At 44.4% G+C, this 13,166-nt stretch overlaps 1 protein-coding gene across 19 annotated transcripts in view; it reads right to left on the bottom strand.

The window, feature by feature from the left end:
* Positions 1-13,166, bottom strand: part of GRM7 (glutamate metabotropic receptor 7) — a 1,143,247-nt gene that overhangs the window by 835,097 nt on the left and 294,984 nt on the right. For 18 of the 19 annotated variants that reach the window (XR_014250532.1, XR_014250533.1, XR_014250534.1 and 15 more), the window contains exon 1: positions 11,376-12,207. The exons of the other annotated variant lie outside the window; for it this stretch is intronic. Coding sequence is in view for 9 of the 18 variants with exons in the window: in XM_082412139.1 (XP_082268265.1) it covers positions 11,376-11,894 (519 nt within the window). In the remaining 9 variants the exon portion in view is untranslated. Of the gene's footprint in view, positions 1-11,375; positions 12,208-13,166 lie in introns of those variants that run through there. 19 annotated transcript variants of the gene reach the window in all.

The following is a 13,166-nucleotide window of genomic DNA, read 5'->3' as shown; positions in this document are numbered from 1 at the left end:
CAAATGATTATGTGCAATCTAAGAAAAAAATGGGCCTCAGATTTGATCAGCTACTTAATAATATTAGCAGTGGTAGTAGTCAAAGAAGCTAAATTTTATTAAGTGTTTACTATATGCCAAACAATGTGCTGAACGTTTTAAAAGGATTTACTCACTTATTACAACGAGGCTATACCTAGGTCCTGATAATGTTATTCGTCTCTTGCAGATGTTGACTGAGCCTCAGAGGGGTTACAAAAGCACCTAAGATCCCATTGTCAGTACATGACAGAAGTGAGTTCAAATCCAGCCTGTCTGACTTGTTCTTAATCATTAAGGTATGAAATTAAGCATGTTGCCCTTTGCCTGATTCTCCTTCTGAGGCCTGAATATTTCACTTAGCCCCCTGAGTGCAGAAGAGAGAAAATTCTCTCGCCTTGACCCCACTTGGCATCAATATCCAACTCCCCTTCTCAAAACGGGTTGCTTCAACGAGCAGCAATGAATGCCGGGTCGTGGACCAGGCACCTTGATGACTAAGAGTCAGACGCTAGGGAAAGAAAATGCTCTGTGACAGTCCTACCCTTGTACAGAAACAAGACAGAAATGGGGGGATGGGGCAGAAGATAATGGAATAAGGCAGAGGAAAAATAGCACCTGGCATTGTGATAATAATAATAATAATAATAATAATAATAATAATAATAATAGTAGTAGTAGTAGTAGTAGTAATAGTAATAATAATAGACTTTACTATGCTCTAGGCATTGTATTAAGTGCTTGGTATAAGTGACTTCATTTTAACATTGAAAACAATTCTATGAGGATGAAATATTATTATCATCATTTTATAGACAGGAGTATTGAGGTTCAGGTAATCAGGTAAATTGCCCAAGCTCATATGGTTAGCAAGTGGAAAGCAGGGATTTGAACCAGCACCTACACTCCTAACCATTATGCTATAACCATTATGCTGAAGACATAAGAATTCCAGTGATCTTTCCCCATAACCCACTCCTGCACTCCAGACTTAAATAGTCCAAGATCAAGAGAGAGCAAGCTTGGAGTTGCCACTCTTCAGTGAGTTTCAATCATTTCAAAACAGTGTGTTTGCTCACAAGATGCAGTTCCTGTGATAATCTTCTTAACCAGGTATCAAGAAACAGGAAGCAAAGATTCAAGTAACAGTATGTTCCTACTTATGAGGAAGGTGGGACAGCATAGTTGACATTGGGCTTAACTGTTCTGGAAAACGTGGTCCCAGTAGGCATACATGCTGGTACATTTTCTCCACCTACCAAATACAAAAGCAATATTTCATTTCCATGTTGCTCTTCATAGTTCCACCTTATTCGTGCCTGTCATTCATCCTCTGGCCTCTTCCTGTCTCCACTTCTGTACAGAAAGGTGCTAAGTCTCTGCTCTCGGATATGAAAAGGGTGTGTTAGGAGAGGGAGGCATGGTTCCTCAATGTCTTTTTTTTTTTTCATCTTAATTCTATTATGCCAACTCCACTGAACTTAATTAGAGTGAATACAGAATTACACAATTACCCTCTGTTCTATTCTTTAGATGTTATATTTTGATAAAATTTACTACATGCTGCTCTCCCCTTGAACACCAGATGAACACTAGAAATGGATGTGTGTTGATATAAAATCTGTTATAATTACAATTAAAGTATAGCTTACATAATGATAGTGTTAACATAAAATTATAGATGTGTAGAGACAACGTGGTCATGCATTTTTTAGTATAAGTACTTGCTTAGACCAATATCTGTTAGCGGAATGAATATGGAAGAGAACTTTGGTTAAGCCACAAAGGCTGTTTAAGGACTTGCAGATAGCTCAGGGGAACTCAAAGACCAGTAAGATAATATTTCCCCTGCCATGTTTTCAATTGCAAAGTGAAGGGAAGATGTGAAAGTAAGTACCCCTATGGAAATTACAAGACAAGTACATTTTTTTCCTTGAATACCTGGGTAAATGTTTAAATTCTGATGTATATCAGTGATGCAAAATTTCAACTGAGTTTGATAAATCATAAAATAATAATTATACATATATGTATATAAAACTGCATGGAACTAGACAGTTCAGAATTACTTCTAATTAAAGAGGTACCCTATGACAACTAACTTAAACCTTACAAAATATGGTTCCAAGTATCCTACCGAGTGAAAAGTAGGAGACTGAAAGCTTTATTCTAAATGTTTGTAGTCATGGTGTCTTAACTAAAACTACTGTGTCACAATACTATTAAAATAATTGTGACATTTTATTCACTTTTGCTGCAAACAACAAAACAAACTATAGGTATTTTTTCATTTCAGGTAATTATTTTAGCTAATAGTTATTAAATGTTTTGAGAAGACAGAGTGCTAATTGCATTACTTCATTTTATCTTTAAAATAGCGCTTCCATTAATTATTCTTAATATCTCCATTTTATTACAATGTATCTCTAGTTTAGACCTTTCTTCAGAACTGCAGACTTGTGTATCCAGCTGTGTACTCAGCATCTCTACTTGGATGTCAAGAAAACATCTCAAATCTTATACCTCCGAAACTGGTCTTTAATCCCCCAAACATGCTCTACCCCAAACTTTTTCCATCTTAGGTGACAGTAACCACACCTTTCCAGTTCCCCAGGCCCTAAATCTCGAATTCACCCTTGACCCCCTCTTCCTTTCCATTCTCGCACTCAATCTACCACGAAATGCTGTCACAACCTTCCCAATGTGCCACTTCTGAGAATTACCAGCCACTAACAGCGTGGCGCAGGCCACCAACATAGACCTCGAGGATCCTGTAGTCGCCTCCCGAGATTCTCCCTGACTCCACTCTCTCCGCACATCCTCAAGACCACAGATAGAGTTATGCTTTTCAAACAAGAGACAGTTCATGCCACACCTCGGCTAAAATCCTGTCCTTGGCTGCCTACATTTAGAGTAAAAGACACCATGCATGGTACAGCCTCCCAGGACTTACCCAATCCATCCCATCACATATGTGACCTCAAGCCCTCCTGCTGCCTCTTCCTCCCCACTGACTAAGTCAGCCAGGGTGGCCTCCTTGATATTCCTCCAACCTGCCCGGCATATTTCTGCCTCAGAGTTTTGGCGCTGGCTGTTCTTGCTCCCAGGGAGTGGTCTCCCCCTCCTACATTCTGACAACTCCCTCACTTCAAGTCTCTGCTCAAATGTCAACTTATAAAATCCACCCTAACTACCCTATGTAAAAACAGAACCTACCTGTACACTCCTCCAGCACTCCCAACCCAAGCCTCTTCAGTGAGCGTCACATCCTTTTCCTTATCCCACAGCGCCCATCAACTTGTGACAAAGCACAGAATTTAGTTATAACATCCGTTTCCACACGAGAGTGTAAGGAGAGAGAGCATGCAAGAAGGAACATGCAAGCAAAGGCTCTTGTCTAATTTATCCATTGATACGTCCAAGCATAGAGAACAGGAAGATGCTTGATAAATATTCCTGGAAAAGATATAGATGAGGAAACTAGTAGTAAAGCTCAGAAAGTTTAAGTAACTTCCTCAAGGTTCTAGAGCTAGAAGAGGGTCACAGTAGAATTCACACTTGGGGATGTCTAACTTCAAATCTCTTAGCCTCTCTGCTATCTTAAGTCCATGCAATTCAGGATTTGTTTTAATCAGTGCCATGGAAATTCTCACTCCACTGAATACTATCACTAAAGTGTTCTCTGTCTAGATTTATATATATATTTTCCATTTAAACAAAGGAAACAGAAGAGGGGAATTCACCATGGGTTATTGTGGTACTTTTACAGCAATTTTAGCAATAATGACATTTAAGTAATAGTGATATTTAATGATAGCATAATAATAATAAAATAATAGCCCTTAAATGTATTGAACACGAATCGCATGCTAAACTCAGTGCTAAAATATTTCCATGTATATTTTGTGCAAAATCCTTATGAATATTCTATCAGATGAGCTTTATGTGTAACTCCACCAGGCACACTTCTCTTATTCTGCTTTCAAAGACAAGGAAATTGATGAGAAGTGTGGTAACTGTTTGATCAAGATGAGACTGGTAGTAAGTTGTGAGTATGAATTTAAATTCAGGTCTAACTCCAGAATTTGATTCTTAATCCCTACATGAAAATTCTGATAATTCCTTTGGTAAGAGTATGTTTTCTCCTGGAAAACATCCCCCATTATGTCTGCCTGTGCTCATACCTTCAGAACACAGTCAAGTTAAAAACATGATAAAAATGTTTAAATAGTGTGCTTTAATAAACGGAAATATCTTCATCTAAACAATAACACAAAAAGGCAGGCTGAGCCCTTTGAAGTGGCTTCGTTGCTATCTGCCATCCAGAACAAGAGAAGGAATCAACAGCTGCAGAGTAAAGAAAGCACAAAACCCAGAGATGGAGGATTCTGTAAATGACCAATTACAAGACTATTAAGCTGCACTTTCATAGCAAGAGGCAAAATATTCCATTAAACTGAAAATTCTTCTACCCTTCACTCCAAGGCCCACACAAACATTAATGCTGCATTTATTAGGATGTATTTCCTGTGCTCTATCAACTTGACTTTCAGCAACTGTATTAATACAGTCCTTTCGCTTTGCACATATATCTGAATGATGGATTCCATCACTGGAGTTTTGTAGAAAGAGTGGAGTGAATGAAATAAAGTTTGGGAAGAGCCATCATAACCCATAATGATGGGCACTGAATCAGGACAAGAAGAAACCTCTCTTCTCATTTATTTGAATGAAAATTCTACTATATATTTATTGCCTCTGTACAGGGCCATCTGTTGAATAATGGAAAACAAGCATCTTTCATTTGGAGGTAGGATTTGTGTGCTCAAGTTTCTATGGGCCTGCAGAATTTATCTTGTTTTAGAAATGAAATAAAATGTAATTTCTTACTGTAAGTAGATGTGGTTAAGCAACTGGAAACTTTGATGTCTTTAAATCACTGCAGTTTCGGGGTAGGCAAATCTATAATTATTTCAAGCACTTCTTTATTGGTGCAACAATTGAGCAGTGTACATAGTGGTCAACAACCTGGGCATTGTCAGACGACTCTAAGTTTGAATCTAGACTTTGCCACTCACCAGCTGTGTGACTTTCAGCTATGAGAATCACTTTCTTCAGCTTTACAGTGTGGATTATTATATGCCCTTTGCAGAACTACTGTAAGAACTAAATGTATATGGGCACAGTGCCTCATAGCAAGGGCTCAAATTAGTACTGTGGTCACTACTAGTAGTATTGAAAAGAAATTAGAACTTCTATTCTCATAAAGTGAGATATGTGTCCCTTTATCATTGTAATTTCATATCATTTTACTTTTGACCTTATAATTTAATAAATTGATCCAAGAAACATCTAGTAGTAAATATAATTGAAAGAAGATTACTTGTCAAACATGAAATACTGTAGTATTAAGTGTGCTGGCACAATACTCTTCTCAGATAATTAACCTGCAAAAATATGTTATTGTTTTCTTTTTAATTAAGCACATTGAACATATATATTTACTGTGCCAATTGGCCAAAGGTCCATTAATTAATCAGTCTAACTATACGTTGCATAAATGTCTTCTAAACAGAATCGCCTATGTATTGTATTTGTTGGGAAAATGTGTTCGAGATTGTTCTTTTCTGCCTATTTAAAGTAAAAGAGGGTGAGAAGTAGAGTTAGGCTTAATGTACTTTGTACTCCATTATGCCATGAAAATGCTTCTGTGCCCTGGAGACAACAACAAAAGATTTGCTTTAATGACAAGAATCAAGTATCGTTCTAAAGCTTCCAGGTAGGAGGCCTATAGGTTGCAGTTTATATCAGAAGTATTTGCTCTCTCTCTCAACTGCATCTAGGTGGGAAAGATGTGGTCACAAATGCTTCAAGGTGATATAGTAAATGTTGGAAAGAGTGGGGGAGGAGGCAGAGTTTTGAATATCTCAAACCTGAGCTAGAAGGATTTTATTTAAAGAAAACAGCAGATATTATTTTTCACTCAAGGAATGCCAGTCAGCAAACCTGACATTAACGTAGGAAATTAGCTCTTTTAGCTATGGTGCTTTCAAATGCACATGGCTGAAAACAAATTCAAAATAGTCAAAGGAAATTTAAAAACAAAAAACAAACAACAACAACAACCTCAACAAACAAGTACTGGAAATTCAGGGACGCAGCCATATTCAGATACAGATGGATCTGGAAGTTTCAGAGTATCAGCAGGGTTGCAGCTCTCTCTCCATCGCTCAGCCCTGCTTACCTCTGCAAGACTTTATTTTACAGAAAGTCTCTTCTTGTGCTGGATGGTCACTGGGAGTCCCAGAGTCATATCTCCCCAGCTTAGAAATTCCAGAGAGAAAAGACAATTTTCCCATTTTTCTCTGAGAGAAAAGTCTTGGGGAGGAGTCTGGTAGACTTATCCGAGGTCAGATGCCTACCCATGAACCAATCACCTGCCTTACTGGAGTTCAGTCCCTGGGCGACTCATCCCCGGGGCCTGTGAGGAGGCAGGATGTCATTACCTGGCAGTTCTCCAAGGAAAGCCTGCTGTTTTTGTAAGATGAAAGGGGAGAGAACATGGGTAATGAAACCTGTATCTGCTTCTGTAAAATCCACAGTTCTTACTCCCTGCCCCATGTCGATGACCATGCAGTAAGCTGACCCAGGAGGTCATTTTTCCCACAACAGTCTTTATATATATGACTAAGGAACACACTGGTAAAAGAATACGGGAGAAAGTCTGAGAAGTCTGAGAAGTCAGCTAGACTGATATTAACTAAAAAAGCTGTGTGAAAATATCCTTAAAAAGTTGCCCCCAACTCACACAAAGTCCAAAGTTGGAGCTGGAAATACAATGTCATGGAGTTTGGATAAGAACAGGTTTTCTCCAAGCTGAACTATGACACAGAGATTAGAGACTTCTAGAAACTATACTTTTTCAAAGAAAAAACATCACATGAGAAAAATGAGGCCTAGAAAAATTAAATGACTTAAGGTAACATAGCTAATTAATGGCAAGACTGAGACTATACTCTGTGTAATTGGCTATGGTCTTTTAAATCCATGATACAACTTCTATATGTAACAAATCTGTTAAACCCTAAATGTTTATGAAATTCAAGTAATCCATTATCTTATTCTTGAAGAGAAAACATCCAAAGACTTCTTAATTGTATGGGTATACATACATAAAATACACGTGGAGGTATCTTCAAATATAGTATGCGCCTGTCTCTATTCCTTCCCTCTCCGCTCTTGTAAAAAATGCCCCTTTAAAAATTGCCCACTCACCATCTGTTAGGTAAATTTGCTGAAACACAGTAAATGTGGAGACAGAAATTGTTATAGAGACTATTCCAAATGGCACTGACACCTGTATTTATGAAATTTTTAAAAGGGTAAGTTAGAGTTGTTCTTTTAAAAAAAATCCCACTATAGTAACACCACATCATCCTAGGTGCCCAGTTCTATCCAATTACATAAGATGGAGAAAGAGAGAGAGAGAGAGAGAAACAGAGAGAGAGAGAGAGAAGAGAAAGAGAAAGAAGAAAGGAAGAAAACCAAGTAGTTATGTATAAAATGTTGCTCCCAAAGTTTGAGATTATACTCAAGCATCAATGAACAGAAGGAAAACACTTACAAATTTACAAATGTATCTCATTTATGGTACGAGGGACACAGGTTTAGATTTGCAGCACGTTCCCACAAGGGTCAAATTGACCACTTTTTTCTATCTAGTTGCTCTTGAGAGAACAAAACAATTGAAACAGATGCCATTCAATTCCAAGTCTATAGCTTAGACCATGTCACTGCACATGAAATATTGTTCATTCAGAGTCAGCACATAGCAAGAGTAATTTATACTCTCAGAGTGTTTGCTCTCAAGTCAGTAGCAGAGAAGCCTTGAATAAAAACGTTCCCATTACTTTCCATTGTAATATATCTTACTTATAGCCCATGAAACAGTGGTCAGGGGAGATTTATTCTTTGGACACCATATTATATAATCTCTCCGCTTTCAGCCATCCCCCACTCTGTGATTATTTTTTAAATATGTTACTCGTAGTCAATATTAATTTACATTTAATCTTTCTTAGCATTAGGAGAGTATTATTTTGTACAGGCTCAGAAACAAATCTCCCGAAATTCCTCCCTGATGCTCCCTTCAGGCTGAAAATGCATTGCAGGGCGGCTGCAGTGACTTAATTCTAGTTGGCAGAGCCCTGGCCATGCACTAATTTCATTAGCCTCAAATTCCTGGATTTGAAAGATCCACTGAATATGATTCCTGTCCTGTGACATGTCACTTACTAACCAATTCAGTGTGCATACAGAGGAGAGAAAGGACTTGCTCAGCTCTGGCCCACCGGCAGGCAGATGAGAATTCCGAGTCAGAGACACTGTTTACATCTGAGTGGTCATTCTTGCCCAGGTCCTCATTTTCAGGAAAGAGCTTCATTCCAGGCTTTGCTGGCAGCTGCAGCATTTGTTACATCCATTACTACCTCCTTATTCCTTCCTGCCCCCCAGTGCTCAGCATCCCCCATGTAAGTCACTAAGTCTTCCTTCCCCCAGCCTAGAAGCTTACCTCACCATAAATTTTTATCTCAAATGATAGGTTTGGCACATTCCCCACAGCAACCCACAGGGACTGGGGAAAAGAAAACTCAAATCTCTGGAGAGCTAAGAATTCAACCATTTAGACGAGTTTCTTTTATACAGGACAGTCTTCATTGAGCTGAACCCTGCAATCCCAGAAAAGATTCACCTACCCGTTCTTTTCCTCTTTCCCTAAAGTGACAGTGACTGTGCCTTTGAACAGTGGGTCTGTGTTCCACTCTTCTCTCTATTCATTTTGCAGGTTTACAGAGGCTGGGAAACTGGGGACTGGACTTACATGCCAGGAGCTTCTAAGATCACATGCAAAAATAAGGCTACTGGAAGAGATTGTTGGAATCTATCTCTGTAAATTTGAACATGGGCAGTGGTTAACCAGGACGCTCACACCAAGCTTATATCCAGCTTGCAGCACAGCTACAAGTTGGTGCATCCCTCCTACTACCAGCCTCTTCTCAATAAATGCAGGTGAATACTGGGGGCTCTTTCCCCTCAGCTGTTCAATCCAACATGAATAGCTGCAATTTGCAAATTAGAGGAAAATGACAGTGTTTTCTCTGAATGGTTTTGGTCTCAACCCACACTGCTAATGCTGGCATTCAGTTCCTTTCCTTCCCAGCCCAGGGAACGGGGGAACTAAGCATAAGGCAAGCGTTTTCTTTTCTTGCAAGTGCCTCAGATCCACACACCAGAGAAGGAATCAGCTCGCCCTGGAATCTTTTTCAGCAAGCACAATCCTTCAGCCTAGTCTGCAAGCTCTATCTTGACTTTAAGATTTCACTGTTTTTTCGACAGGCAGGCCCATCTGCAGTACTGCCCAAGCTCCAAGTGAAGAGAGAAACAGGCACCAAAATAATTTAAAAAATGTCAAACAGCAAATGTGCCTTCAACCCCCAGAGCTCCAGTGAAAATACGGTGAGTTGCCCCTGTGGTTCTCAGGTGACCTCTGGCCTCATCCTCCCTGCAGCGCTGCCTCCTCAGGTTCTCTAGTTTAAGCTCAGAGGTAAAGGAAGTGCTTCTGGATTTTGCTTACAACAACCCAGGCTCTTCCTGAAAGCATTACCTCAAAGTGAAGGCTGCCCAGAAGCACTTTTGGCTTTACAAACATCTAAAGATCTCCACGGTGGCATATTCAAGAGGTGCTCGGGATGCTCAGAGGCTCAGAGGGGCCATACCAGGCTGCAGCCTTAGACAGGCACCCCTCCTTTTGGCACAGACACAAACTTCACACTCCTGGGCGCTGATGTAGTGACAGCTTGAACCTCACAAGGAGTCCCTTCCAGAAACCCAACATGCTTCAGGAAAGGCACTTGAGAGGGAGCCAACTCTTTAGATACGGGGAGCATAAGGGTCAGCCAGAACATCTGGAGAAGGGATTAACTGAGTTTGGGTACTACCAGGCAGGGAGAGAGCTGTGCATTAGGAAAGGATCACTTCAAGATAGAGATGAACAAAAAACTTGGAGGTAGGAGCAGAGAAGGAGAAGAGAGGCAGAAATTGAAAGGGAGAAAATAAAAAGAGAGAGAGAAAAAAAAAAAAAAACAGCAGGGAGAAAGGGACACAAGGAGAGAGACACACAGGAAGAAAGACAGAGAAACAAGAAGAGAACCCATAGCCACGCAGACCCTGAAACTCAATTTCTTCATCCAAAAGCCATCCATTTATACCCAGGGCGGCACAGGAGCCGTGGGGCTGAGGCTGCGGGAGCAGGCGGCGGGAGAGCACTACGGTCCAACCCGCCGCTCAGCTGGCCCGATCCGCCGTCCTCGCATCTTCCGCCGTCGCCCGCCTGCACCCGGAGCAGGAGGACCGCCCGGCCTTGCTCAGCGCACCCTGCGGCCTCCCTCCAGGCGCCTTCTTGCCTGGCTCTGAGAAGCGTCCTCAAAGCCCAGGATTGGGGTTGCGGGGCTGCGTTCGGGAGGTCGTGGGAAAGGATGGGCAGGGTGGGTGCAGAGGAAGCGATTTTGTTCCGCAGTTAGCATGAGCTCATCTCTGGGCTCTCAACTGGCAGGAGTAGAAAGCTGATCGCCCGGCTCCTGCCAGTGGCCGGATCGCAAATGCAGTTTAGACGGTGCAAACAACTGCCCAGAGCAAATCGCCTGGGGGTCACGTCTGCGGGTGGCATCTCCCCACCTGAGGACCGTCCCCACGCCTCTGCCCCATGCCCTCGCAGAGACAGGTTACAGCTCGGGAAATCCAACCCGAGCGAAATGGGCAATTAACATCCAAATGTAGGTGAAGACCTAGCCTTCGGTTTAAGAACTGCCTCCCTAAGCTCTTCTCGAAATTTTCCAAGGGAGCTGCAGCTTGCCGGGCGGCTTGGGGCAGGGAAGCTGGGGAGTTGAGAAATGCCTAGTTTCTAGGCGTCTTCTCATCTTTCATATTCCTTGCGCCTAACTGGCTCTCACAGGAGCCCGGCACTTTTACAAGCCTGTTTTTGAACCATATTTCACTCTAATGCAAACCCATTTAAATCATCGCCTTGTTTTTCGGAGATTGTTTCTTGTAAATGGGGCCATAAATCCAGAATGTCAAGCCGGATGGAGGGAAGCGCGGACAGGCGAGAGATGGAGGGGAAATGAATCAAGCAGGGAAAGTACCTCCTCGGGTGAGGTAGGAGGGATTCGGCAGGATCTCCAGGGTGGAAATGAGCGAAGGCTGACCAGACCCCGCACCCCCGGAGTCCAAGCCAGCCTTCAGGATAAAGAGCGCGGGGAGCTACGGCGCGCTCTGCCCCGGAGGGAGCGCCCCCCTACCTGGAAAAGCCTCAGGATGTTGGCTACCATGATGGAGACCGAACTCCCCGAAGCCCCAATCACTCCAACTACTTTCTCCGGCTTGACGAAAACGGGAGGCTCGCCGTTGGTGCAGCGCACTTCGGAGGTGTCCTTCTGGATGAGCGCCTGGACGAAAGTGAGCGACTGTTCGAGCGCATAAGTGTCCCTGGAACAAGTGTCCAGGATCCGCGCTCCCAGCGTCACGTTGGGCAGCAGGTTGGGATCGCTGTTGATCTGGTCCAGGGCGTAGAGCATCGCTTCCAGCCTGTGGATCCCGTTCTCCCTCTTGATGTCGCCGCAGGGCACTCCGCTGGGACCCTTCGCGTGCACCGGGAACAGCCCCCCGAGGGTGACGTCCCCCTCGATCCGAATGGAGTGCGGGGCGTACATCTCCTGGCCGCGCGCCGCCGCCGCCAGCGCGCACAGGAGCACCTCCAGCACGCAGCAGGGGAACTTCATCAAAGTCAGGGCGCGGAGCAGCTTCCCCAGCTGGACCATGCTGCTCCCGCGGCTGCGGTGGTGGCGGCGGCACTGGAGGGGACGGTGGCGGGCTCGCCGGAGTCCTGGCCCCTTAGGGTGAGCTCCTCCGGGGAAGCCCAGGGTCTCCTGCGGGCGAGGAGGGTGGGGGCGCCCGGGGAAGGGCAGCCGGCGAGGGTGCGGGGTCCCGCGGCGCCTGCCAGCTTGGGGCGCCGTGCGCTCTCGGGTTCCCCGGCCGGCGCGCCGCGCTCGCGCTCGCGCTCGCGCTCGCGCTCGGTGGCTTGCAGCTCGAGCTCTCCAACAGCCCAGCACTGGGGAGAAAGCGCGGATTGCTATCGCTTTAAATGGTCGTTCGGCTCCCTCTCCTCCTCCTCCCACTCCCTCCCACCCTCGCTCGCTCTCAGGCTCTCCCCACCCTTCCCAGCGCCCGCCCTCCCCACTGTTTTGCATCATCACGCAGGGAGGGGCTGCGTGCTGAGGTAAGGGGCGGGGGGAATGGGTGGGCGGCTGTGGGGGGGGGGGAGTGCCTCCGATTGGGAGTTTCGAGGTCCCCAGGGAATCTGGGGATTGCAGGTCGCAGGCGAAGGCTGAGCTCCTGCTCCGGTCTCAGTGTAGAAGCCGCTCGCTCGCCCGCCTGCACCCACACGCACATTCTCGGCACAGGGTGGCATCAGCCCCGGACAGGGCGGTTCTATCTGGGGCTGACTGCTTCCAACCCTGAGGTCCGGAGCCAGGGCTGTCAGCTCCGGGAGAATGCGAGGTAGTCGGAAGGTGATGCCGCCACGGATGAAGGGTAGTAGGGAGACCCCAGTCTCTACTGCTAATTCGTCTGTGCCAGTTTTTCCTAAGAAAAACACACATACACACAGGGGCCTGATTTATGACTTAAAGAACCTTTACGCAGAGACTTCTCCGGGGCCAGGCACTGGGTTAGCCTGTAGGGAAAGACGCCAACAAGAAATGCTGGGAATGGAAATGCATCTTTGGTCTTCAGGGGTTACTGTGGCCGGAGCCGGATGAAGTAACCCTGGTCTCCAGTAAATCTGTGGCGGATTCGCTCCTTTTCTTCCTTTCATCGCAAGAGATGGAACAACTGAGAACTCTGTAGAGCGCACTTTCTTCTCTGGCGCGGACAGGTGTAAGGCTCCCTCCTACCCATTTCCAGAGATGCTTTTGGGCATGCTTTTGATGTCAGGTTTCCGCGGGCAGGAAATAGCAAGACAGAGGTGCCAGTAGGAGGAGCAGATAGAAATCTCCCCATGGATCCAGTGATCCAGTATACCATTCTTTTTT

The sequence above is a fragment of the Balaenoptera physalus genome (genome assembly GCF_965194825.1).
Source record: "Balaenoptera physalus genome assembly, chromosome: 11".
Classification (NCBI taxonomy): Eukaryota; Metazoa; Chordata; class Mammalia; order Artiodactyla; family Balaenopteridae; genus Balaenoptera; species Balaenoptera physalus.
Note: the sequence above shows the minus strand (reverse complement) of the source record. Positions and strands in the feature narration are given on the sequence as shown.